Source organism: Cynocephalus volans, chromosome 10 (genome assembly GCF_027409185.1).
Source record: "Cynocephalus volans isolate mCynVol1 chromosome 10, mCynVol1.pri, whole genome shotgun sequence".
Lineage (NCBI taxonomy): Eukaryota > Metazoa > Chordata > Mammalia > Dermoptera > Cynocephalidae > Cynocephalus > Cynocephalus volans.
This window is the reverse complement of record NC_084469.1, coordinates 85463632-85488461: the sequence shown is the minus strand read 5'-3', so window position 1 is coordinate 85488461 and position 24830 is coordinate 85463632. Positions and strand designations below refer to the sequence as shown.

Below are 24830 nucleotides of genomic sequence, written 5' to 3'. Positions count from 1 at the left end.
GACAGCTCTTACCGACTGGTGTTGGTGGATATATCCCAACCCCCTCGCCCTTCAGGTGGGATAACTGAGGTGGGTGTCTTACACACTCCCCAGAGTACCCAGTATGATTCAGCTCCAGTTGCTCACAGTCATGAGCTTGATAACACGCCTTTATTGACTCCTTCCCTTCTCTATCTCACTTCCCCTCTCTCTTGCCAGTGTTTACCTCCAAAATAAACTACCTGAATTAAAATCTTTGTCTCAGGGTCTTTTCCTGGGTGAGCCCAAATAAGACAGTTCCTTTTTCTTTTTTTTTTTAGCATAGGTCAATTTTGAGTTTGGTTTCTGCACTTCCAACTGACGAATACGTAATTCAATCCTGCTTAGCTTTCTGATTAGGAGGAGAGAGCATGGGGCCTTGGATGGGACTTTGCACCTATCTGGGGTGTGGGTTCTTCATTGGTAAAGTTGGTTGAAAACTACTACCTCCAAGGGTTGCATGAGGGAGAAATGTGTCCATATCATTTAACAGGATGTTTTCAGCTTCAAGCAGCAGAAACTCCAATTCAAAGTGGCTTAAACAGAAGAAATTTTATTATCTCACCTACAGGAAGTCGAGAACTAAAAGTTCAGGGTTGGTTGATTAAGAGGTTTGGTCACGTCCTCAAGGATCCCGCTTGCAGTCTTCAGGGCTTTGGCTTTCCCTCAGCCTGGCTTCTGGTCTGCAGATGGGGGCCAAGTTCCAGGCCTCTCATCCAGACACAGCACCACCTAGAGGAAGAAAAGGGACTTACAGGCTCTCTTCCTATGCCTCGTTTTTAAACAAAGAAACCTCCAACTTATCCCTAGGAGAATTTTGTAGCAATTGGGATAAACTAGGTTACCTAGCAGTAACAAAAATTCCTGAAGTATCAGTGACTTTAAACGATGGCTCGCTTTTCACTCGTACTACATGCCATGGGAGGTCAGTAAAGGGGCTCTCTCATTGAAGTCACTCAGACCCAGGCTGAAGGCAGCTGCCATCTTGAATGCTGGTGACTGCTGAAGGGCAAAAGAGCTCTGGTGGGTCTCACACCAGCAGGTAAATGCTCAGCTTAGAAGTGGCACACACAGCTTCTGCACATGACTCATTGGCCAGGGTTGTGACATGACCCCACTCAACCTCAATGGGACAGGGAAATAAAATCTTCCCTTAGCAGCAAGTGGAGAAAACTGGAAATCGTGGGAAAATAGCACTGACAGTTGCTACAGCTTTCCTCATTGGCCAGGAGAGGGCCACATGCCCATTTCTAAACCAATGTCTGGCAAGGAGTGTGGGATCACCAGGACTGGCTTAGAGTAACTGTTCGGATGGCCAGGGGTGCTGGTCAATCAGCCATAAAGACCTCTGCAACCTGTGATGTATGTCTAAACAGTGAGAGACACATTGGGTATTTCCATTGGTATGAACCAGGGGAGTGAGGTGCAATTGGCTGTGGGGAAATGTTCTCAGCCCAGGCTATGCTCTGTGTTACAATGGAGTGACTCTAGCCCAGGTTTTCTACCAGGGTGAAAGCTCTTTCCAAAATGGACTTCGGTGCCTGGCTGAAGTGAACCTGCTGATGTAGTACCCATAGGCAGGAGGTGGAAGGCCTCTGGTACTGCTTGGTCCCATGTGTCATTCCTGTACTCATTGGGATGATTTCAGAGCAGACGGCTCAGGGACTGTTTCTGTCAGAGTTCAACCAAAGAAGCAGAGCTGCTAGGAGTTTACATATAAGAAAGCATTTATTGTAGGGATTTAACATCGTCCCATTTCGGGAGCTGGTTCAAGCCACTGCTTCTGTGTTTGTGCTGGAAACTGGAGCCTGTGGGGCAGGCAGTTAGGAAGGAAAGATGAATGTGATTTTGAGGATGCAAGGACAAACTGGACCTGCATCAGCCTCTCCTTGCCTCCCAGCCTCCAATTTCACCCATGACAGTGTCCTCCAGGAGAGTTTGACACCCTTCTTCATGTCCCAGGAGCTGGAGAACCTATGGGGGACCCAGCAGGAGCAGCAGGAGCAGGAGGAGGGCCTGGCTCCTGCCTGTGCCAACATGGTGACACCCAGACCCACTCAACATGAGCTGCAGTGGTGCCTTGTGCCCTTCAGTGACCTCCGGAGCACTGAGAAGATGGCTGCTGCTTCACTTCCACCTCCCAAATCTCAGGCAGAATGTCTCTGTGGCCCAACCCATGCCAACTGGGAACTGTGCAGGGAAGAAAATGCTGGGAAATGTATCTCCAGCTCAGTTGGATTGACATGATGCCACGCCACCCTGGACACCTTGTTCAGTGCCACATTTTTCTTGCTTTAAGAGCTCAGAGGAGTGGACATTCATGATTATTATTATAATTATTATTGCCACCAAGCATCCTTTCTCCCTTCTTTTAAAAATAGCACTTTGATTTCCTTTAGAGGAGCAGCCCCTTTCCTGACAATCAATCCTGGGGTTACCAGGGCAGAAGCATGCGATCCAAGCCTGGCCAATCAGTGCCCTGGATGTCCCACCCACACTGCAGGAATGGGGACCTGACACAAATGTTCAAATCAGAGGGAATCCTGGGACTACAGGAAGGACTATGAGAAAGAAACATTCATTTTCTTTCCAGCTAAACCTAAGCTAGACTGAGAAAATGTGAGTCTAGAGCAACCATCTTGCCACTATGAAGGGAGAACCTACCTGAGCAAGGAGGCAGCGCAGAACAAACATATAGCAAGAGAGAAGGGGCCCTGAAGATGTAGCTTCATCCTCTGGATCAAACCATTCCTGAAGGTGGCTCTACTCTGACCCCTCAATTATGGGATCCATGAAATTCTCTTTTTGTTTAACCAGTTTGGGTTGGGTTTTACGTTATTTGCAATCAAAATAGTCACAACCAATGCACTCAGTGGCCACAGGCCAAAGTTAGTCAGTGTCTCCTGGAGTGGGACCACAGTGGAGAATCCTGAACACCATGGGGCTCCTGAGCCAGAGGAGATCATGGGCTTCTGCACAAGGGGGGATGGATCAGGTGGAGGTAATGAAGTAAGGAAACCTGGGCTGCAGTCCAGCTCCCACCCTGAAAATCCACGGCACTCAGGCTTGCCTCTCCCTCCTCTGAGCACCATTTTCTCTATTTATACATCTGTCATTGTCCTCAAGCCCTGTGTTGCTGCAGAGCATCCTGGTATAGACCCAAGTATAGACAGACACCAAGTGTCCCTTGGTGTCTAGAGACCTCCATTTTTACATATAACTGAAACAAAATGTGAGAAAATATATGTGACCTGACGAATGTGAAATTCACTTTGTGTTTTATTTTGTAGTTTACTGTATTTCACAAAAATAAAAGTGACCATTGCCACTTGCTATATTAATGACAAGACCCATTAAAATTGTGATGCGTAGTTTGGAAACATTAGTCCAAAGCACTCTCTGTGCAAGGCTTCCTGGGACATGGATCCAACCTGTGTATGGGTCCTGGCTGGGTGGTCAAGGGAAGCACAGTCCTGCCACAGAGATGGCCCTGCAATGACCCACAAGTGCCTGATCACATCAGCTGTGGGGACATTCACTGATTCACTCATTCATTCTCTGAGCACCTGCCTCAAGTCAGCCTTTGTGCTGGGTCCCGGGATTTGGGGGTGAGCTCTTCAGAGTTCAGTCAAAGAGACAAATGCCTTGTTCATAACACAGTGTGGAAGCATCGTGACACATCTAGGCTCCAGAATCTGAGCTCTGAGTGGAAGGTCACCCACCCCAGCCTGCAGCCCTATGTGTGGCCACAGTCACCTTGCAGCCCTGGGGACAGTATCTGGGATGGTGAGGCACTGCTGTTCCCAGAGCCCGAGGTTCTCAGACTGGTTTTTGGAGGTCATAAACTATTCATTCCACAACAGAAAGAGCCAGGACAGAGCAAATTAGTGAGCATTTACTCTGTGCGTGGTCCTTTTTACTTCTTACAACACAGGGTAGATATTCCTTATTTCACAATGAAGGAGCTCTGGCTTCCAGAGGTGAGTGACTTGCCCAAGGCCACACAGCTTGGAAGTGTCTGAGTTGGGACCTGATTCCAGATTTTTCTGCCACTGATAAAAACATGCAGATGCCAGGGCCCCATCCCCAGGGATTCTGGTTTAATTTTGGGGGATAAAGTCTGGGCTGTGGTATTGTTCTAAAATCTCCCCAGGTGATTCTAACATGCAGCTAGGGTTGAGCAGCACTGACCTGGAAATAGGTTCTTTTCTAAGAAAGTCCAGCTCCACACCTTCCTGCGAATGCCACTCATGACTGGGAGAGGGCAGCATTGGGTAGTCACGGCAAGGCCTAGCTCTCTCCCACAGGATTGAGACTGATAGGCTATGGAAAGGTGGCTTTGTTCCCTAGCACTGGGGAGAGGATGACTAACTGAGTTAGGGTGGTCTAGAAAGCCTCTCCAGGAAGGCAGTTAGTCTGCACCCTGAGGAGCTAACAGAAGCCAGGTTGCTATTGTCTGAATGTTTATGTCCCCCCGCAAATGCCTTTGTTGAAACCTAACCCCCAAGGTAAAGGTATTGGGAGGTGGAGGCTTGGGAGATGATTAGGTCTGAGGGGGAGCCCTCATGAATGGGGTTCGTGCCCATATAAGAGAGGCCCTGGGGAGCTCTCTTACGCCTTCCACCACGATGTAAGGACTCAGTGAATAGATAGCAGTCCATGAACCAGAAAGCGAGCCCTCACCAGACAGCAAATCTGCTGGTGCTTTGATCTAGGACTTCCCAGCCTCCAGAACTGCGAGAAGTAAATTTCTGTTGTTTGTAAGCCACCCAGTCTATGGTATTTTTGTTATAGCAGCCTGAATGGACCAAGACACAGACATTGAGTAGGGCAGTCATCATGGGCAAATGCCCTGCAATCAACCTAGGCAGTTAGTGATGAAATACAGTGACCAGCTGCCCTGGTTTGTCCAGGGCTGTGTTAAGCTAGGGAAGTCCAAAAGGACAGGAGGGAGCTTAGTGTAAGGTGGAGCTGGAGGGGCCAGGGGCTGGGCTATGCAGGCCTTGAAGAATTTTTTTCTAGTGCCAGGGACTGGGAGAACCATGTCCTTTGTCTCCCCTCCAGGAAGGCCTGGGAAATGTTGCCACTTAGGTTACATGGAGTATTTGAGACTTTGGGTCTTGTGTTAGTCTGTTTTCTGTTGCTTGTAATAGAATGCCTGAAACTGGGTAATTTATAAAGAAATAGAATTTATAAATTTAACTTATAAAATTTTGGAAGATGGAAGTCCAAGATCCCGGGAACACATCTGGTGAGGACCTTTTTCTTGATGGTGACTCTCTACAGCAATGCAGGGTGTCACATGACAAGAATGGGCTGAGCAAGAGTGAGCTACATGTCTCATTAGCTCTTCTTGTAAAGCCATCAGAACCACACCCACTACTCTATGAATGGATCATTCCATTCAAGAGGGCACAGTCCTCACAATCTAATCACCTCTTGAAGGCCCACTTTTCAATACCATAATAGGATTTCCCACCTTCTTAACACTGCTACAATGGTGCTCAAGTCTCCAATACATGAATCCTGAGGGACACATTTGACCCACAGCAGGTCTGAAAGGAAAGAACGTGTGTGGTAGTAACTCTGTCATCTGATTTGGGGACTGGAGCCTGATCTGCCCTGCTTCCTAGAGCCCATTAGCTCTTCTGTCTTCATTATTTAGTGCCATGATTTACCTTTTACTCAACAAAGCCAGAATGGGGCTGCCACCATAAAAGACCCTGGAATGGGGCCCAGGTGGCTGGCAGGGTCTCCTCTGAGAAATATAAGCCTCTGTAAGTGGACCATAACTATCATTTACATTAATTAGGCAGCCGGATAATAGGGTGTTCAATAGTTATTGCAGTCTTTAAATTCTGCAGCAAACACTGCCAGGAGCCAGAAGCTGGCAGGGGTTTGTGCCTTGCAAAAAAAAAAAAAAACAGTCCTATTCTCACCCCAGCAGGCAGTGGGTCTTCAAATTTAGGAGAAAAGGGAGCCTTCCTTAAGTTCCAGAAGAATAACTGATTTGGGGAGAGGAGCTTAGCCACATGATCCACCCACTGGCTGCATGATCCTGGGTGGGTTCATCTCAGTGTCCTTGGCCAGCAAATGGGCCACCAGTGCTGACTTTTTAGGGCTATTCCAAGATTCCACCAAGAGTATGGCCATGAAGGGGACAGTTTTGAAAAGTGCCAGGTCCGAGCTTGAGAGGTGATCCTGTGTACTGTTGGAACTCTCCCGAGTTTTCAAGTGATACCACACATGTAAACTTTATTCATTGTGCTTTATTCACATGCATATTTTACAGATAAAGACACTGAGGCACTGGGAGGTGCCTTGCGATGGTCACAGAGCCAAGCCAGGTAAGGACCCAGCCCTCTAGCACCCTGAGCCCAAGCTTTGCCATCTTCCTCTTCATTTCTGGCTCCCGAGGGCTTCTTCTTCCTCCCTGATCTCCCCACCTGCCCACTCCTCTTCCCTTGAGAAGACCTCAGGGCAGCCTCCCCCTGCCTCCTTGGCCCTGCTGGTCTTAGCTCCCAGCCCCTCCATGCACCTGGGTGGCTGGGGCCAACCTCTGCTCACCCAGCGGGCTGTCATCCTTACAGGATGCTGGGCTGTGAGCAGAGGCTCAGATGGAGGTGGAGAGGGCAGCTGTCTCCCTGAGGCCTTGTTCGTGAGGTGCTGTGTGCACCCCTCAAACCTGTTTCTGTGTATCTCCAATGTCAAAACCCTGACCCAGGCAACGGACTTCCCTCACAGGCCATGGCCTGTTTGCTGGCCTCTCGATTCTTGTTCTGGCCCCTCTGGCTCACCGACCCCCATCCGCCACCTCAGCTTCCTGCTGCCCTGCCTGGTGCCTGAAGCCTCCAGCTGCATCTCAGCTTCTCTTCCCCTCCCCCCGTGCCCCACCTCCCACCTCCTGTCCTCTGCAGGAAGTCTCTTTGCCTGCCAGACTCCAGCTCAGTTCTCTGGTCTCATCTTAAGGTCAGGTCCTGAGGGAAGCTGTCCCACCTCCACACCCGCCAGGGCCAACAACATAGGCCCTGTTCCCCACCTCTTCCCACTCTGCAGCCCCCAGGGCCCCTGTCACAACTGCTCACTGTCCATCTCACCCACTAGATTGGAGGCGTCACATAAGCAGGGACCAGGAGGTCTGTGGAAAATACCCTAGTGATGGTATTGCTAAACTCTTGGTTCCTGGAGGCCCAGGGCAGAGAGAGAGCTAATACTCTGAGAGATGAGGGGATATGTTAAAACTGTGAATTTGATGACACACTGTATATCTTAGTACTTACGGTTTCCTTGATTAAATCTCTGATTTTCAGGCAAGAGCCATTAGGGTAACCTGGACACTACCATTAGGAAACAAGATTGCCAGAGAGATGCTTAAATGATTTCAGGTACTTATTAAGCACCCACATAATAGACTTAGTGGTTCTTTTACAAACAACATTTTTAATTGAAGTCTACGTGCACACAGAAAGAACAAAAATCCTCGGTTTACAGCCCTTTGAGTTACCAGCCAGCAAGAGCACTCGTGTTTCCAGCCTCCAGGCCATAGAGTCATATCTTTCGTGCGGTGAGGTGCCACAGACAACCCTCCAGGCCCCAGTCACATGTAGAAAGAGCACTGCAGAGACAGACCCTCAGCCTCCCAGGAGGTCTGCTCATGGGCTGGGTCTTATCACAGCCTTTGTTGTGAACAGAATAGCTGGCTTGTGTTTAGGACTGTGGTGTGCTGGTAAATGTTTAACAAGCCCTGGTTTGTAGCATAGAGTAACTTACTGTGGTGTAAACAGTCCCACCATGGTGGTTTCAAGCTGCCAATGTGAATGTACAATCAGGAAGAGATGGACACATTGGCTCTAATAGCCAGTGACATTCCCTCCAGCACACCACCAGTTTAGGGCCTGTGTTGTTATGGAAAGCATTATAATCACACACTTCTGGGGAGACCAAAGGCAACTAAGGATGCTTTCTATCTCACATTCACTTCAAGGCAAACTCCCACTGAATGGAAGGGCAGCACTATCTGTGACATCGTTTCTCTCTCCCTCCCTCTATTGGCAGAAGGTACAGTTCAATTTGTGTAGATTTTGCATCTGTCACACTCCATTTCTTCATGTCCCTTGTTGTTGGAACTGAGGGTCAAGAGTAAGTTGGGCCTTAAACTTGGGTGTCCTGACCCTAAATGCTGGGCTCAGCCTCTCCGGACCAGGCTTCCAAGCGCCAGCCACACCTGTCCCCACCCCCACCTTGGGGTTCAATGCGAGAAACTGGTAAGGGCTGAGGAGTGCTTGCCACATACACTGCAAGTCATAGCGGTTCATGGAGTGTAAACTTGTGGTCTCAGAAGCAGGAGAGGCAGGCCTGCTGCTGTAGGGCTGCCTTGACACCTGGGGACAGTGGCTGCCTGAGGTGCCTGCCAGTGTGGAAGAGGGGTGCAGAATGCTGGTCTCAGAATACAGTGTTGCTCTGCTCTGGACAAGCCATGGGAGCTCTGTCTGGGGGTCGCTGGCTGGTGTCGTGGCTGCTGTGTGCACCAGCCCTTATCTGTCATTAGAGCCACACTCTTGGCTCTTTTTTTTTCTTGGTCAGACAACAAATATGAGGGTACTTCAAAAAGATCATGGAAAGATTGGTATTATCTTTTAATTCTATTTTCCATGACTTTTTGAAGTACACTCGTATTTACTGAACACTTATTGTATACAAGGCAGTGTTCTACATTGTACTGGGGTTACAGTGGTTAAAATGGCAACCAAGATAGGCCGAGTCCCAGTGTTCATGGAGCTCACATTCTAGTGAAAGGAAGTGACAGTAAACAAGCAGGTAAGGGTATGTGAGGTCCTGAGCAGTGCCACAGAAGATGGATGATGGGGTGATACGATAGAGAGAGGCTGGTGGGGCAGAGGGGGCTGCTGAGCTGGGATGGGGGTCCTCTCTGAGAGGAGGCCGTCCAGGCGTGGAGAGCCTGGAGATGGAGGGTGCAGTGGAGGAAAGTCCTGTGCAGGAGCGTGGAGAGGATGAGTGCTCCATGTGCAGCAGAGGCATGCTTGCGGGATGTAGCCAAGGCACAGGGTGGGACATGGGGGAGATGGTCAGAGAGGCAGCCTGGGGTAGGGTCTGGGAGGACCTGGACAATGCTGGCCAGGAGCTGGCTTTAATTCTAAGTATAGTGGGAAGTCACTTATGGGGTTTAAACAGAGGAGTGGCATGTTGAGTCATGCCTCCCAAAGGTCACCTCGGTTGCAGTGGAGCCAAGTGTGCAGCAGGGAGGCCAAGGAGGGGCTGTGGTGGCAGCTGGGATGCTGGTGGCAGCGGGGATGGATGATTGGGCAGGGGAGACCATGAGAAGGGCTAGAAGGAGAGCTACCAGGACCAAATGAAAGGTCGGAGGGGGGCGCGAACGCAAGAAAGGAATCAGGATGACTCCTGAGAGACGATGAGGCAGGAGTGGAGGGGAGTGGATTTGTGGAGAAAGGTCTATAGTTCTGCGTGCAGACACAGCAGGCTGGGGTGCCTATTACAGATCTAGGCAGAGACATCAAGTGGGTAGCTTTTTTTCACTCCCTTAACAAATATTCATTGAGCACCTATTACAGATCAGATATGATTCTAGATAATTGGGCATACGACAGCAATCAAAACAAGGAGCTTACATTCTACATGGGGGGAGGCAGGCAATAAACAAAGTTACATGTTTGGGTTTGGTTGACAATATGGTTTTGAGAGTCTTAAGTGTATCTGAAATTGTGGATGAGGCCATCTATGCAGGGAATGTGGAAAGAAGTCCAAAGACGGAGCGCAGGGGCATTCCAACATTCACAAGTTAGGAAGGGGAGGACCCATCAAAGGACCCTGAGGAGTGGTCACAGGGGAGGAGGCGAGCTGGCCATGTGGGGACACAGATGTGTTTCAGGAGGGAGGAGTGGTTAACCATGTCAAATGCTGAAGAGAAAAAAAAATGTTGATGAGAGGCCAAAAAAGATGGAGATGGAGAATTGACCATTGACTCTGGAAAGATACAGTCATTTGAGTGAGAGCTGTTAAATGGAGCAGTGGAGGCAAAAGCAGTGGAATGTTTTCCACTTCATCGCATCTCATCCCAACCACTCCTACCCTGTCCTGGTCTGCTCCACCTCACCTGACCCACGCACCTACCTGGTATCAAGTGAGAATCTCTGGGCGAGGTCCTATATCCTCCTGTATCTTCCTTCCTCACTACCACCCTCCTGGTCCAGGAGCTCAGGCTGATGGACCAGGCCAGGAAACTTTTTCTGTGAAAAGTATAGTGAGGGGCAGATTTTTGCTCCTAAGAGCTGCCTCCTACTGCAGGAGAGTGGCGTCCTCTTTGGGCAGAGGTGAATGGGACAGAGGTGAACGGGATAGGCCCCACCTCGGGCCTGTTCATTCTGGACGCTCCTCTGTGTGTAGCCTATCTCTGTGCCTGTCTGCTTAGCACTGATTGTCCTTCACAGCTTGGGAAAAATTACCAAGAATGTTATTGACTCTCATTTTAATTTGTCTAGCACTCTTGTTAATGATGTCTATTTAAGACATCCATTAAAGGCCCATGAGGTTAATTAAATGGACAATTCCAATACAGTTCTATTAGAACCTCCTCTATTAAATTAATATTATAGACATTTAACAGATGTCTTAATTAGGCATTATAGTTAAGAAATGCAAACTAAATTAAAGCTAAAGCCATGTCCAGAAAGCAAGCTTTTTATCATAATTTATGGCTTTTTGGAGGAATGTTCATGTTTACTCTTCAGAACCTGAGAGATCAGTCATTTGGTGATCTTTTCTGTATCCAGAAAACATTGGCCCTAGAGTCCCAAATCTTAAATCACAGTCCAGACGTCAGAGCTGGAAGAGACTTTGGACACCATCTGGAGTCCACCATCTTCAAACATCAGTAATTGAAGAAACCAGCTGCAGTCTTAGATAAACATACAGTTATCTGGGTCTCACTCCTGGAGTCTGATGCGGTAGTTTTGAGGTGCAGCCCAGGATCTGGCTGCTTTCAATATGCACCCTGCTGATTCTGATGCAGGAAATTCCAGGATCCCATTCCAGGAAATTTTGATCTAATCATCCCACTTGACATTTGGTGACACTGAGGCCCCAAAAGGCTTCAGGAATGGGTGAACGGATAGGCAGAATTCCACATCCTGCCCCATGGATTAGAACTTTCTAGTAGTTCCTGTCATCTCTCCCCTCCCACTAATAAGTTGGGCAGAACCTCAGGCATCCTCTGTGGGTTTGAGACTGGCAGCCACTCCTCCAGCCTTCCCACCTCTCCTACCTGGCCTGAGCAGTGGGAAGTCCCTCACAAGCCTTTCCCTGATGTCCTGGGTCCTCTGTGGTTCGGCAGGCTCCTTCCCTGAGCCTTGGTGTGACCATGCTCTTCACATCCCACAGCTGCCTAGACACAGAGCACCTCCTCCAGGGAGCCTCCTCTGCCCACCTGTGTGCATGTTTCCTCCCCCAGCCAGACTGACCCCAATGGGAGGGCGAGGAAGGAGCTCAGCTGTGTGCAAAAATGAAGGGGAACCCAGCAAGCCCAGGGCTTGGGCACTGGAGGGAGCAGCCCTGGGCCTAAGTTCCTGTATGAGTAGGTCATGTGATCCAGTGGTAATAGGAGCCCAGGGTCCAGCAATGGGACTGGCTGAACTGGCTAGTGGTCCAAACACAGGATGTGGGAGTGTGGGAAGGCCAGGCCAGTGTCTGAGGATTGGGGCCAGGCTGGATACCGGAGCCTTCCTTGGAGGCAGCACCAGTCTGTCCTGGTTGGGAAGGCTTCATGGCCGCTATGGACTGAATCATGCCCCCTTTCCCCAAATTCATATGTTGAAGGCCTAACCCCCATTATGACTGTGTTTGGAGATAAGGTCTTTAAGGAGATAATTAAGGTTAAATGAAGTCATAAGGGTGGGGCCCTCGTCCAATAGCACTGGCTTCCTTACAAGAAGAGGAAGAGACAGAGATATCCCTCCATCTCTTCTCATGCACATAGAGGAAATGCCACATAAGGACACAGTGAGAAGGCGACCAGAGGTCTCACCAGAAACCAACCATGCTCGCACCTTGATCTTGGACTTTCAGCTTCTGGAACTGTGAGAAAATAAATCTGTTGTTTAGGCCTCTAGCCTGTGGTATTTTGTTACGGTGGTCCAAGCAGACTGATAAAATGGCCATGACTCACGCTGCCCTCACCTGCCCCCAGAAGCCTCATTCCGTTCCTCCCCTAGAGAGGCTCTGGCCTGTCCCCAGCAGGCTCTGTGCTGCAGTCAAGTCTCCACACAGAGTTGGTCCTGGGGAATTGTAAAGAGGCCTCAGGGATCCCTCACTCTCTGGGGAACGGTGGGTCACTGGGCTGCCACCTCCCAGCCCTGCAGCCTCCTGCGTCTAGGCCCAAGGCACTAACTACTCTTTCTCTCCACAGGCCTCTCTGGCACCTTCTCTGGGGTGCAGGTTTCTTTGGTACATGAAGGTTTATATGAGGCAGATTTAGCTGTATCTCACATGGGCCTATACATCCAAGGCCTCAGCTCTGCTAGGGTCCTGCTCCTTGGGCAGTGGAGACAGGAGAGATGGGACTGCAAAGTACATTACCTTCCACGACAAGCCCCGTGCCGCAGTTGTGGGAACATGGCCTGCGCTGATCCTTGCCCTGGCCTCAGTGCAGCTTGCTCTGTGCAGCAGTTAGTGCAGCTTCACCAGGACCAGTGCCCTGCCTGGCCTGGCCCTCCTCTGCCTGGGAGGATGGTGTGGTCCTTGCGGCACAGGACGCAGGGTTTCCTGGGTGGGCCATGGAGACAACAGTGGCTCCTAGAAACAGGCATGCACAGCAGGAGCATTGTGGCAGGTAAGCATTCTCACCAAGTCTCCTCGAGCAGAGGGGGAGAGAAGTCTACAAATTAAACAGCCACTCACACAGAAACTTGAGTCTGCGCCAAACGAAAAACAGATTTCACATGGCAAGTGGTACCAACAACTTTCTGGAAAGCAACTGTATATTTACACAACATTGGACGCCTTTTACATTGCAGAGGGGTGGGTAAGAGCAGTATGGTTTAGGAAGTTATAGCACCTATGCTGTTACAAATGTGGCACTTTCAGATGGTTCGAGGAACAGAAGCCACTTTACACTGAAGACGGAGATTTCCTTAGTGGGAAGCCAGGTAATAAAGGGGCCACATTATGAACTGTAGCACAGCAGCTTTCTCATCCTGGCAGCCACCATGTCGTGAATAGCACGGCTCTGGAGCCAGACTATGGGGTTCAAATCTCAGCTCTCCCCTCTCAGTCAGCAAGACCTTGGGCAAGTGACCACTTTGAGTCTGTGTCTCCTTGTGGCAAAATGAGGATGGCATACCACAGAGTTCAGTTGTTGTGCCAGGTGACTGTGTCTGAGGTAGAGCTGGGACTGGAGCTCTGACTTCCTGGCCCATGCGTGCTTTACATCACAGGAAGTGACGACCACATGCTCACTTGGGGAGGGTGCCCAAGTGGTTTCAGAAGCGTCCTGGTGAGCAGTGGACACCACACACAGATGGGAGCAGGGTCAGGCCACCAGACCGGCCCCCATGAGACTCCGGGTGCACACAGATTTTGGGAGGTGCAGTGGCACAGAGCTAGTCCTTTCTGCTCTCCCTCATAAAGTCAGTGTTTCTCTTCCAATATGGGGTCTGAGTAGGAGATACCGAGAAACCAAAGCCTCTCCCAGTGTGAGAAAAAGCACAGGAATTTGCTGCCTTTTTATGCGGGGGGTGCTACTGGCCTCACCTTGTGGTCAGCGCACACTTGCTTCTTGGAGGGAAGGGGCCATCAGTCCTTCTGAGCCATGTTCCTGACTCGTGTGGCTTTCCTAATACCAGGTGTTGGAAGACTGGTCCCCCACCTGTTCCCACTCTGGCCCCGTCCTGTTTTTACTCTGGCCCTGCATAGAGGGGCCTCATCTCCTGGCCTTACAGACACATTGCCACACATAGCTAGAGTCAAACTGCAAAGCAAATTCTCTGGCAGCAAAAATGAAACTAAGGTGTGAAAAGATACCATTGCTGGAGACTTTTGCTTCCTTAGCAGTTTAGACCTTAGAAGAGCTGCAGTGTCTTATTTTCCTTTCAGTCTACCTACATCTGGAGCCTAAGAGACTCAGGTATGGGAATGCTGTTGGAGGTTTAATCTACCTGCACCGGAACAACCATTAATAAGCACTACTGGACCTAGCATTTTTCCTCTGTGGTCCACCATGGTTCTAATTCCTGCAGTGAACGAGTCCTAAGTCACTTAACCACTTCACCATTCACTCCTCTTCTTGAAACACCAAAGGGAACCTCAGTTAGGTTTCAAAGAGTTTGATAGCTGGTACGATTTAAAGTTATGTGTCATGATGTGCCACACCACCGTGAAGTGCAGCACCTGATGGGAGGTGCTTGCAAAGTAAAAACCACAATGCAGACGCAACTTTGGGGTTCCCCTTCCCTTTTGATCTGGCTGAACTGAAGGGATAGTTCCCTTATTTGTAGCCTGTTTATGCCCAAACATGTATTTTATTATTACATAAACAACTGATTCATCATAGAACATTCAGAAAACACAGAAAAGTATATAAAAGAAATAATGTAATGATTCTGCTATTTAAGTCAACCAGTGTTAATCCTGGTATGTTTTCTGCCAGTCTTTTCTCTCCATGGAAGTAAAACATAATTAAGATCCCCTGGAAATCTAAATTCCTCTGTTCCCTGACTTCTCCACTCAGGACACTGTGCATCTCATGTTATTAAATGTTCTTAACTCTGATTTTCACTGGCTGGAGGTAGTCTATAACTGGAATTGTCCTATCTCTTCACTGAACGGTAGTATTTAGGGTGTTTCCAATTTTCAGCTGTCATAAACAATCACCTTAAGTAGCAAAGAATTCACAGATCAATCGTTCCCTTTGCTTTGAACTTTTTTGCAGACCGCTCACTTGACCGAAGCTGGAATTTGCTCCCATAAATGTAGGAAATAAAGTCATCGATTTCCACAGCAAACACACAGTTTTGTTTGGGGATAACTGAAAAAAAAGCAGGGGAAAACAGATGAAGAAAAAACTCTGGCAGTAAGTTCACCCTAATATAGAATATTATTCATAAAACATTTGTATTAAAAAATAAGCTAACAGGGAATGAGGAAACCCACAAAGGTAGCAGCACCAGGATTACACAGTTATTCTTCCAGAAGGCCAATTTATTCACATTCTAAATAGAGGTCCACACCTAATTTTTAGGGTCAAAGGCTATCAACAAAATTCCCAGAACTAGAAATTCCCACAACATCTGCCAGAAACAGGTTTATCCACATAACTTTCAGATGGGTTCCTGGCCTTGTGTTCAGTGAAGAAACTTTTATACCACTTTCTGAGGTTTACAATGTGAGCAGAAGAATACATAGGAAAATGGAAGGAAGCAGCAAGAAGAAACAAGCTCAAAAATTGAAGGAAAAAAAAGCCTCCAACTGTGGCTTGAAATCTCTGGATTTGTGGGCAAGACGGGTATAGAAATCTCAGAAGACCCAAAGTGTCTGCTGGAGCAATGCTGGCCACCAATGGAGCCCAAAGTGTTGCCACTATGGGCGCAGCTCTCAGAACTCCAGGGACAGGTGCTACTTTGGTTTCTTCCATGCTATCTGTTTAGCTACACTCCTTTGGGAGGTGGCAGTCTTTGGGCAGCTGGAGGGCTGCAATCCTGGGGCTCAAACAGACCCAGGTCTCTTGAGGCACAGGCAAGCAGCTCCTCCTACCCGTTTGGTCATTTCAGGATGGGGCTGATGACTGTGCTCACAAATGCCCCTGGGGAGAACCAGAGGGGCAGGGATGGTCTACGCAGGCTTGGAATGCTGGGTCAGTAAGTATCTGCAATCTGTGTGACTCCAGACGCCAGAGCCCAAAACGTCCTCAGATATATGGTTACATACCTTTGAGGCGATCTTCTTTGGTGATAATTTTGAAAACGTGCTTTGTTTCCTGTAGAAGGATTCCCGTAACACCCACGTAAGAGGGGCATTTGGATTTTGTGACTGCAAAGGAAAATGGCAGTTCTAGGCTCAGGCCTCTGTACTGTTGGGGAAGCCACAGACAGCCAGGTCTCAGGGGTTGGGGGGTGCTGGTCCCACCCTCTGAGCTAGCAGAGGAAGAGAGGGTGGAGTCCACACCTTGGTCCATAGCTGGGCAGTGACCAAGCTGGAGGAGAACCCAGGCTTCCCAATCCCTTGCCCAGGGGCTTCACAGTCTTTGGGCTGCTCTTACTAGGTGTCCTTTGGAGGGCCTGTGGCCATAGGGGTCTTGGGACGAATTCTGGTACCAAGAAGTCACACCCATGCTCAGCACTACCAAGGCCCATGGTCTGGTTGTTCTAACAGAGCCAAGGCTCACTTGCAGGATCTGAACGAACACTCATCCATCACATACTCCCAGGACCTCCCGAACTCTGGCTGGAATGGGAGTCCTGCTGCAGAGCTGCCCAGCAGTCAGTGATGTGTGGGAACCACACTTACAGGCAGCAGGCCCTTCACCTGGCCTGACCCCACCCAGGACAGCCAAACAAGCGTTCACTGAGCATCTGCTGTGCGCCTGGCACCATCCTAGGTAGGTGTGGGGGGGGGGGGGGGGGGGCACAGCACTGATGAAGAAGTCCTGATCCTGCTCTCAAGGAGTTGATGTTCTAATGAGGGTGTGGGGGGGTTAATGTGTGGCATATCACAGACAATTATATTTTCCAATAGTGATAAGTGCTATAAAGAAAATAAGGACAGGCTAATGAAGGTGGAGGGGAGTAGACCCTCAGGGGAAGATACCGCCGAGTAGGGACCTAAATAATGAGAAGTCAGTCTGTGAAAACACAGGAGAGCCCTCGGGCAGAGGGAAGGAGCAAATACAAAGGCCCCGAGGCAGGGCCAAGCCCAGTGTGTGAGAAGCAGAAAGCAGGTGCTCAAGAGAGCAGGACAGACCTTTTAGACCACAGTAAAGATGCGGAATTTTACTCTAATATGATGGCAAGCCATGAGAAGGTTTAAAGCAGGGAAGGGACATGATCTGATTTCTGCTATAAAACCTTCACTCTGGCTGCTTGGTCGGGAGGATGAACAGTGTGTTGGCCGGGAAAGAGTTAGGTGGTTTCTGAAGCAATTCAGGGGATATGACAGTTGTTTACATTTGGGTACTAGGACATCTAATGGATTGGAGGTGGTGGATTAGAAAAGAAAAAACATGGAAACTTCCTAGGTTTGTGGCCTGAACAACCTGGGCTATATAAGCAGTACCATTAACTGAGATGGCAAAAACCAGGGCAGGGGTTGATCTGAGGAGAGACCAAGAGTTCTATTTTGGATATGCAAAGTTTCAGATGCCTATTGGACATCCAAATGACTATGTCAAGAGGACAGTTGGATAAATGAGTCTAGAGTTCAGGGGAAGGGTCTATGCTGGAGATGTCAACTTGGGAGCTATGAGTACATAGTTGACATTTGAAACCACGGGACTACATGAAAGGGACTCTATGTTCAAGATTCCAGGCCATGGGTGAGTGCTAGCAGCCTCTGTGCCCTTTGGGATAATAACAGGAGTCCCTGTGTAGAGAAGGTACACAGAGACCATTTAGAGTTTATCTAAAAAGGGGCCTGAACTGGCTAAGACATCTGTAATCATCTCCTACTCTCACTGCTGGTGATCTTGAGACCTCTCAAGGAAACCACATGGCAAGAAACATGTCTCATACTGTAACACAAGTGCTATGTTGCCACTGAGTGATAGTTTGAACATCTGGATGACCATGTGCTCTTAGGCAAATTACCTGAAATAATAGCACCATGAAGATCTGCCTTTAACAGCTTGGCTTGAATCATCTGTGGCTGCCTACAAGGTAAACAGAAGTAGTTAATTTATACCATGATAAAGATTTTTGAAAGAAGAAAACAGGTCTACAGTCTTCTGCAGTCAGGCAATGCAGAGATCTGGCTCCTGAGGCTATATTTACAACAATCATAAGATTTGGGATCTGCCCCAAAGGGCAAGGCTTCAGAAATGCAACTTACGTATCTGGCTTGAGACCATTGCAGAGGTCCCGGATGTACTGTTTCCAGAGGTCATGCAAAGGGAGAAAAAGACTGTACCTGTGGTAAAGTCAGAAACAGGTAAAAAGCTAGGCAACATAAGCTTGGGATTACAGTGTCCAAAGAGCACAGACTTTGGCTTTAAACCAAGAACTAAGATCTAGGATTATTAGGGATTGGGTGAAAATCCTAGTTTCACTGTTGATAAACTGCTAAAATCAAGCACCTTTACCTCTTGAATTCAGTTTCCTCACTGGTAGAACCTTCTTGAAGCTAAGTTTCTGCTAATGAGAAGAGGAAGGAGTGGCCCTTCTTTACCCCTTCATCCTTCCTGCTGGACAGATGCAGCCGTGACAGCTGGAGCTCAAGCAGACACTTCAGACCATGAGGAACACCTAAAGGTGGTGACCTGCTGGCTGGTCCCTGATGGCTGTGGGACTGCCTGCCATACTAGCCAGGGTGGCGTCCATCTGGGCTTCCTCTCACGAGAGAAATACACTTCAGTCTCGTTTAAGCCACTGTTATTTTGAGGCTTTCTGTTACATGACACTGCACTTTGTAAGCCCTCAGTAAACAGGTGTTGTTGGTTGTCATGCAAATCCTCATGTAAGGTAACAGGTCTGTCTGGAAGGTGAGTGAGCAAGTGTGGGAAGAAGAGGGGAGGGAGCAGGTGAGAGGACCCCAAAGGCTCTCCTGTGGGGCTATTATCACTTGTCTTGGTGCCTCATGGGGAATTCATTTACATGAAGCCATTGGTTAGAGAAACAAGAACCACAAACTCAAACACAAAGGGAGCTCTGCCTGTAAGGACACCAGTGAGGCAAACCTGGGGCAGGTGGCAGCCCTTTCCTCCACCCAAAGCCCAGCTGACTTCGTGACAGGGGACATGGACAAAGTGACATACTCTAATTGTCTTCTGGAATGTGGGAGGTTATTTGGCTATTGAACTCTAAACAAAAGGCTACAAACAGTCCCAAGACATGCAAACTCAGAGCCCTCATCAAGCAGGGATGGAGTGTCAGCTGGAGGGAGGAAGATGCCCTCCTACAAGACAGTGATGCATTCCTTTCAGAAACTTCTGAAACGTGTAGGCAGCATCTCTCTTTGGCAATAAAACCAAAGTGGGTGATTCTGTCTAGTGCTATTAAAAGCCACCTTAAGAAATACATTAAGAAATATTAGTTCCTCTTTTCTGTCTAAGAAAGCTAAAAGACAAACAACCTGTTGCCATGGGAAACAGACACACTTAATGGCACCGGTCTTATTAGTTAAGGGTAGGATAGAAGCCAAACAGTAAGTCTTCAGTCTTACCCATGCCTTGCTATTAAAAGCCAAACCCAAACACAGTACAAATTGGTAAAGGAAGGCTGCCCCCTTGTGGTGGAAGGTGGAGAGGATCCCTTAGCTTAAGTTGAGCAGAGGCTGCCTGCTCAGACACTGGGCTCCCAAAGTCCACACCCAGACCAGGAAGATTAAGCCACTGTGGGTAGAATGGAACAGGCAAGGTTTGGCTTACCTCTGTTGCTCTGGTTTAATGTCAAAGAGCCGCAGCTCCCTCCTCTGCCTGGCAGAGAGGCCTTTGGATTTCTTTCTCTTCTCCTTTCGCTTCCGACGAGTAAAGTACTCCAGAACAACGGCCTTGCGCTGCAGCTGGTCCTCACGGGCTTGTTGGCTCATGCGGGGCGTGCTTCGCTTCAGGAAGGCCCTGACAAGGGCCTCGGCCCGCTGGGCTCCCTGATGCTGCACAGGGACAAGGTGGCGCGTAGTGCTCACTGCTCTGGGCTGGGCAGCCCAGGATCCCAGGCACTCATCCCCCACCACTCCCAGGAGCCACTGCAACAGCAGATGGGGCTGCCTTTGCTGACCCATCTACCTGAGGTTCATAAAACTTCTCATCTGCCAAGTGTTTGCTATTTAGAGCTGTCAAGATGTGAAAGTCACATTCATATGCCAATTTGTGAGTTTGTCCCACAAAACAGCCATGTCAAACACTGACTTCCTGTCTTGCTTCCCTGAAATTATTCTCATGAGGATATAAAACTTTTATATTTGAAAAAAAAACTTCTCTCATCCTTGGCAGAGACGAATGCTTGGAAAATATATGACAAAGATATTTAATAAGTCATGACAAGATGAAGGTGAGCTCAGAGCAGGACCAAGCTATGGCCGTGAGGGAAATGATCCTAACACCAGGAAAAACAGCAAAACTAGGTGCTCCAGGGTGGTCCAAGTTCAGGGAGTAGGAATTTTGACACTGTACCCACATCACAATCCTCTTTACTTGGGTTTCCAGCCCTGTGGATATGGTGTGGCTACTCTTCAAGAGGTTTGCTCCTGTATTGCATGGAGAAAGGAACTGTCAGGAGCATCTCAGGCTCTGTGCTCACTCTCTCCAACATAGAGCAGCAGTGTCAAGTTACCATAAATGAGCACAGGTTCTTAGAGAGGACTTATGGGCAAAATAACTATCATAATTGTGTGTAATTCCCTAAAAAAAACCTGAAGGCACCACTACCTCTGAATTTGGAGTTCCAACAATCTATTTCACACTCAGCAATGGGTTCCTCTGTCCTCTTGCCTGCCACAGTTCTGGGAAGTGCTCTCTACAGAGGTCCTGCCTCTTGGCTGGGCCATTTTCTGGGCATTTTTTGCAATAACAAGGCTTTGAACACTAAGATTGAGGCTAACTGACAGACTGACGCCAATCTGTCAGTAGTAATCAAGCCCTCTCTCTATGGCAGGGAAACAGGGATGACAAGATATGATACACATAATCTTCGAGGTAGCTCACAGAAACTATGTCTGCCTTGGTTTTGTACCTTTAGATATTAACTAAAAATTAATATCATCATTATTACTATAAGAGGACAATTATTTGATTCTTTTAAATACTAAATGGCCCCTCTTTCATGGAGAAGCAAAATAAAGGTATACCGGTCTTTCAAAATCTTGATTTCAAAGTAACACACTCCAGCATGGAGTTATAACACCAAGGTCAGGGGTTCGGATCTCTGTACTGGCCAGCCGCCAAAAAACAACAACAAGGTAACACTTTCATTATGAGTCACAAGTGAAACTTTTGCCACACTGACAAAGCATGTTGAAGTATTCAGATATAAACTGTAAATTCTACTTTGGAAATGTGATTTGCATATCTTTTTCAGAAGTGAAGGGGGCAAGTGATAAAGTCAAACAATGGTGCTCACTAGGTGGGCATGGCCTGGTGTCCCCAACACAGTGGGAGGGAGATGACACAAGATCAAGGAGCTCCTATTTACCAAAGTTGACTTTGGCACAACAAGAAAGAAGGCCGGCATACAGGAACAGGCCATCCGTGCAACAGACCTTGACTGAGCCTAAGACATCTATTGGAAAGATGAGTAAGATGTGGGAAAGGACATCTAAACCAGTACTAGAGGCTTAGCAGCCACCGAGCCATCTTTGTTATCACCTCTGTTGCTCCCAGACTTCTTGCCAAGAACTGTACCTGAACATCGAACTCTTTTGCCTCTTTCTGAGAAAGGGCATGGTAGATCACACCTGGGGGATTTAAAAACAGAAGAAGAAATGATCAATTCCTGTTGGGTATGGCTATAAGGCTCAAGACTTTTCTAACTATGAAAATAACTGTGCTTATATAGAAATAAGAGAAGATGAAGTTGGTATGAAGAGCAAAGCTTCAAAGCTTTCTTGGATGTCTCTTATCTTGCCCTCTGGTCATGTTTATCCTAGAAGTTCCAAGGGTATGATTTAAAAAGAGTGCTTCTCAAACTTTAATGTGTGTAAGAATCTCTGGAATCTTATTAAAATGTAGATTCTTGATCTCCATCCCCAGATCATGCATACCTAACAAGTTCCCTGATGCTGTTGCAGGTCAGTGGATCAAACTATGAGTTGTGCTGGTTTAAAATACCACAGGTTAGAAGATTCAGTAGTTGCTCACTGAGTCTAACGAAATAACATGTAAAAGTTATGTGATATAGCTGTCCAGGATGCGGATGGTTGAAAATACAACATTTGTTGACTGTAAGATGTTTAAAAATAGGTTTTCCACATTTTAATATACAAAATTAAACTGTATCTTATAATTGATAGCATACAATATGCCTTGCTTCAAAGTCAAAATATATATTATCAATGTGGCTTCAAACTCTAAAACCTTCCACACTCGTGTTTCTTACTTAATCTGTCTGAAGAAGAAAACTGTGACAGAAGATAGAGAAGGGATGTGAATGGAATAAGAGTGGGGCAAAGGCCTGGATTAAGGGCCAAATGACTAGAAAATTTAATCTGCACTATTCTCTGTAAACTTCATCCCAACTCTCTTATGCTTCCCTCAGCACGCCTGATCAAGCAAATGTAAACGTGGTTACACGTTTTATATAGAGTCTAGTTCTCCCTCAGATGGAAGAGGGGGACTATAACCTATTTGTAGACAGCAACTAGCAGGGCCTGTAACACACATGAATAACTACTTCACCTGTCACAGGTGCCTAGCATCAGACTTGGAAGTCTTTCTGCAACAATACACATCTAACAGTTACTGAACACTAATTACTTGCCAGGCACCCAAGTAAATGCCACACATATTTGATCGCATTACACTTTCTAAACAATCCTTTAAAGTAGTTATTCCTATTATGCACATGAGAAAATTTAAACTCAAATATGCCACATAGGGAGTGGCAGAGGTGGAAATAAAAATTCTGATCCAAAACTCAATCTCAATGGTGTCGGTGTTTACATTCCCCTGTCCCCACCGCCACCCCCACCCAGGCACTTCTCTCCTCTGCTCAAGTCTTGGGACTCGATATCAAGCCCTGGGTTAGTGATATCATTCTCAGCTGCTCCCAGCGCTTCACAACAAAGCGGGAAATAAGGTCACAGAGAGGAGCAGGGTCTTGACCGCGGTCGCCCAGTGATGTAGTGACCAAGAAGCGCCAAGGCCTTGGGCCCTCCTCCTGCAGCACCACACACCACTGAGCAGATCCCGGGAGAACCTGCTTCCAGCCCTGACATCAATTGCTAGCTCAGAGGCTGAGCCAGGCTAACTCGCGCTCTGGGCTAGTTTCTCTTATCTAAGGTGGGCCAATTCCCGTAGCAGTTCCGTTTGGATTTCGCACCGACAGCTAGCCTGGCCCATGTCAGCACCGAGCCCTCGACCCCTTCCACCTCCAACCCCTCTGCAACTCCGTGGCCCCTCTTACTCTTCATTCTCGGACCGCTTCCGGTGCGCTCTGATGACGTGTCCTTAACCCTCGCTCACTCCTTCCCTTTCTCCACTTTGTTCAGCAGCCTTCGGCCACCAGAATCAATCTCGCCAAAGTTTCCGGTGGACAGGTTTCTTGTGCCCGAGGCCTAGCGTCACATAGTTAGCGGACTGACACTCTTTTACCGGTAGCTGGTGACGGAGACGCTCGGAGATGGCGCCGCCCGTGACGTCACCGACGCGCGCCGACTGAGTTAGGCGCATGCACCTTGGGGTGGACTCCGCCGCCGGGCGTGGCGGTGTGTGCTGCTGGGGATCTCTGGGGTGGTCTGGGTTTGGCGGGGCCTTTTTAACTTGCGTCTTTTATAGGCCCAGCAGCGGGTTGGGGTTAGGCCACGTGGAATGCTTGTGAAAGCCTGGAGTAGAGCGAGGCGAGCGGACTTGGAGAGGACAGGAGGGAAGTTGGGGACCAGGCAGGACGGAAATGAGACAGGGATGCTGGTGGTGGTGGGAATGAGGTCTGTCCAGCCTCGTTGTTCTTGCAGATCAGCCCAGGCAGCTTCTGCTCTGGAGCACAGGCACTGCAGTTCCCTGTGACCTGGATTAAGGCTCCGGCCATTTCTGGGCTTCTCTGTTCCCATCCGTATTATGAGTGGAGTTGGCCTTTGTGGACCTGAACTCCTTCCCCAACCCTTAAATATTAACTGACTAGCTTTTCTGCTTCTGTAATTAGTTTGCGCAATGTTTTACAAGCCCCTGCAGGTGGGACTTTCTGGTAAGGGCAGATAAAGGACTTCCCAAACCGCCCAAAGTTCACCCAGTTCCGGGAAGGGCTAACCACACAAGGGGTGGGCTGTTGGGCAATTTCCCAGTTCCTTGTCTGTATACCACCCCACTGAAAGCCAGCAATGAATTTAAAAGTCACCTCAGGTTACCAATAAGCTGTATACAACTCATCCTGTTGCCAAAGTCTGCCTACCAAACTGTATAAAAAATGCTTGTGTTAAGAGCTCGGGGCCACTTCTGTCCTGAAGACGGAGCGACCCCAGCATGCTGGAATAAAAACCTCTTGCTTGATTGCAACGATCTCTGTCTCCTGGTCTTTGCGAGATGAGCCTTCCCAACAAGTAAGATTCATGCTTTTGGGCCAGTCTTACACCTTGATGGTGTCAGAAAGCTTTCTTAAGACTCAGAATATTAGTTTCTATCAGTAAAATGAAAGGCAGAGAATTGATTCTTGTTTTTCTGGGGAAAGGTGCAGCTGTGTCAGAAAGGCCTGGGCGGACCTCTCAGGAGTGACCCAGTGCTGCGCAGAACCGTGTGGCTCTTACTTCTGCCGAGTGCCGGGCCTGGGCTGGGTGCTGGGTGCTGGGTGGGAGACAAGCAATACGGTCCCCGTGCTCTATCTAAGTCAATTGTTCTCAACTTTGAGTGCTGTATAAACCCCTTTTAAAAAATTCTCAGGAAACTTTGGGAGTATGTCCGAGGATTCTAGTTGGAGAAACGTTAGCTTAAA

The 24830-nt window shown here is 48.3% G+C and overlaps 1 protein-coding gene across 2 annotated transcripts; it reads right to left on the bottom strand.

Moving 5' to 3' along the window:
* Positions 1 to 13052: 13052 nt before the first annotated feature.
* POP4 (POP4 homolog, ribonuclease P/MRP subunit) lies at positions 13053 to 23514 on the bottom strand. Of its 2 annotated transcripts, XM_063111818.1 has the most exons (7): positions 23313 to 23514; positions 21593 to 21645; positions 19622 to 19845; positions 18088 to 18165; positions 17847 to 17908; positions 15973 to 16074; positions 13053 to 15073 (listed from the first exon to the last, which is right to left on the bottom strand). In XM_063111818.1, exons 1-7 carry the CDS (start codon positions 23317 to 23319, stop codon positions 14937 to 14939), a joined length of 663 nt encoding a protein of 220 aa, XP_062967888.1. In that variant the 5' UTR covers positions 23320 to 23514; the 3' UTR covers positions 13053 to 14936. The 2 variants fall into 2 exon arrangements, with proteins under 2 accessions (XP_062967888.1, XP_062967890.1); XM_063111820.1 differs by lacking the exon at positions 18088 to 18165.
* Positions 23515 to 24830: the final 1316 nt, after the last annotated feature.

What these genes read in the sequence shown, in the direction of transcription:
- POP4 (XM_063111818.1), bottom strand. An exon ending in ATTAAACCAGAGCAACAGAG is followed by an intron (nt 18,166 to 19,621) that starts GTAAGCCAAACC and finishes ACTTTACCACAG; the next exon opens with GTACAGTCTTTTTCTCCCTT. An exon ending in AATGGTCTCAAGCCAGATAC is followed by an intron (nt 17,909 to 18,087) that starts GTAAGTTGCATT and finishes TTTACCTTGTAG; the next exon opens with GCAGCCACAGATGATTCAAG.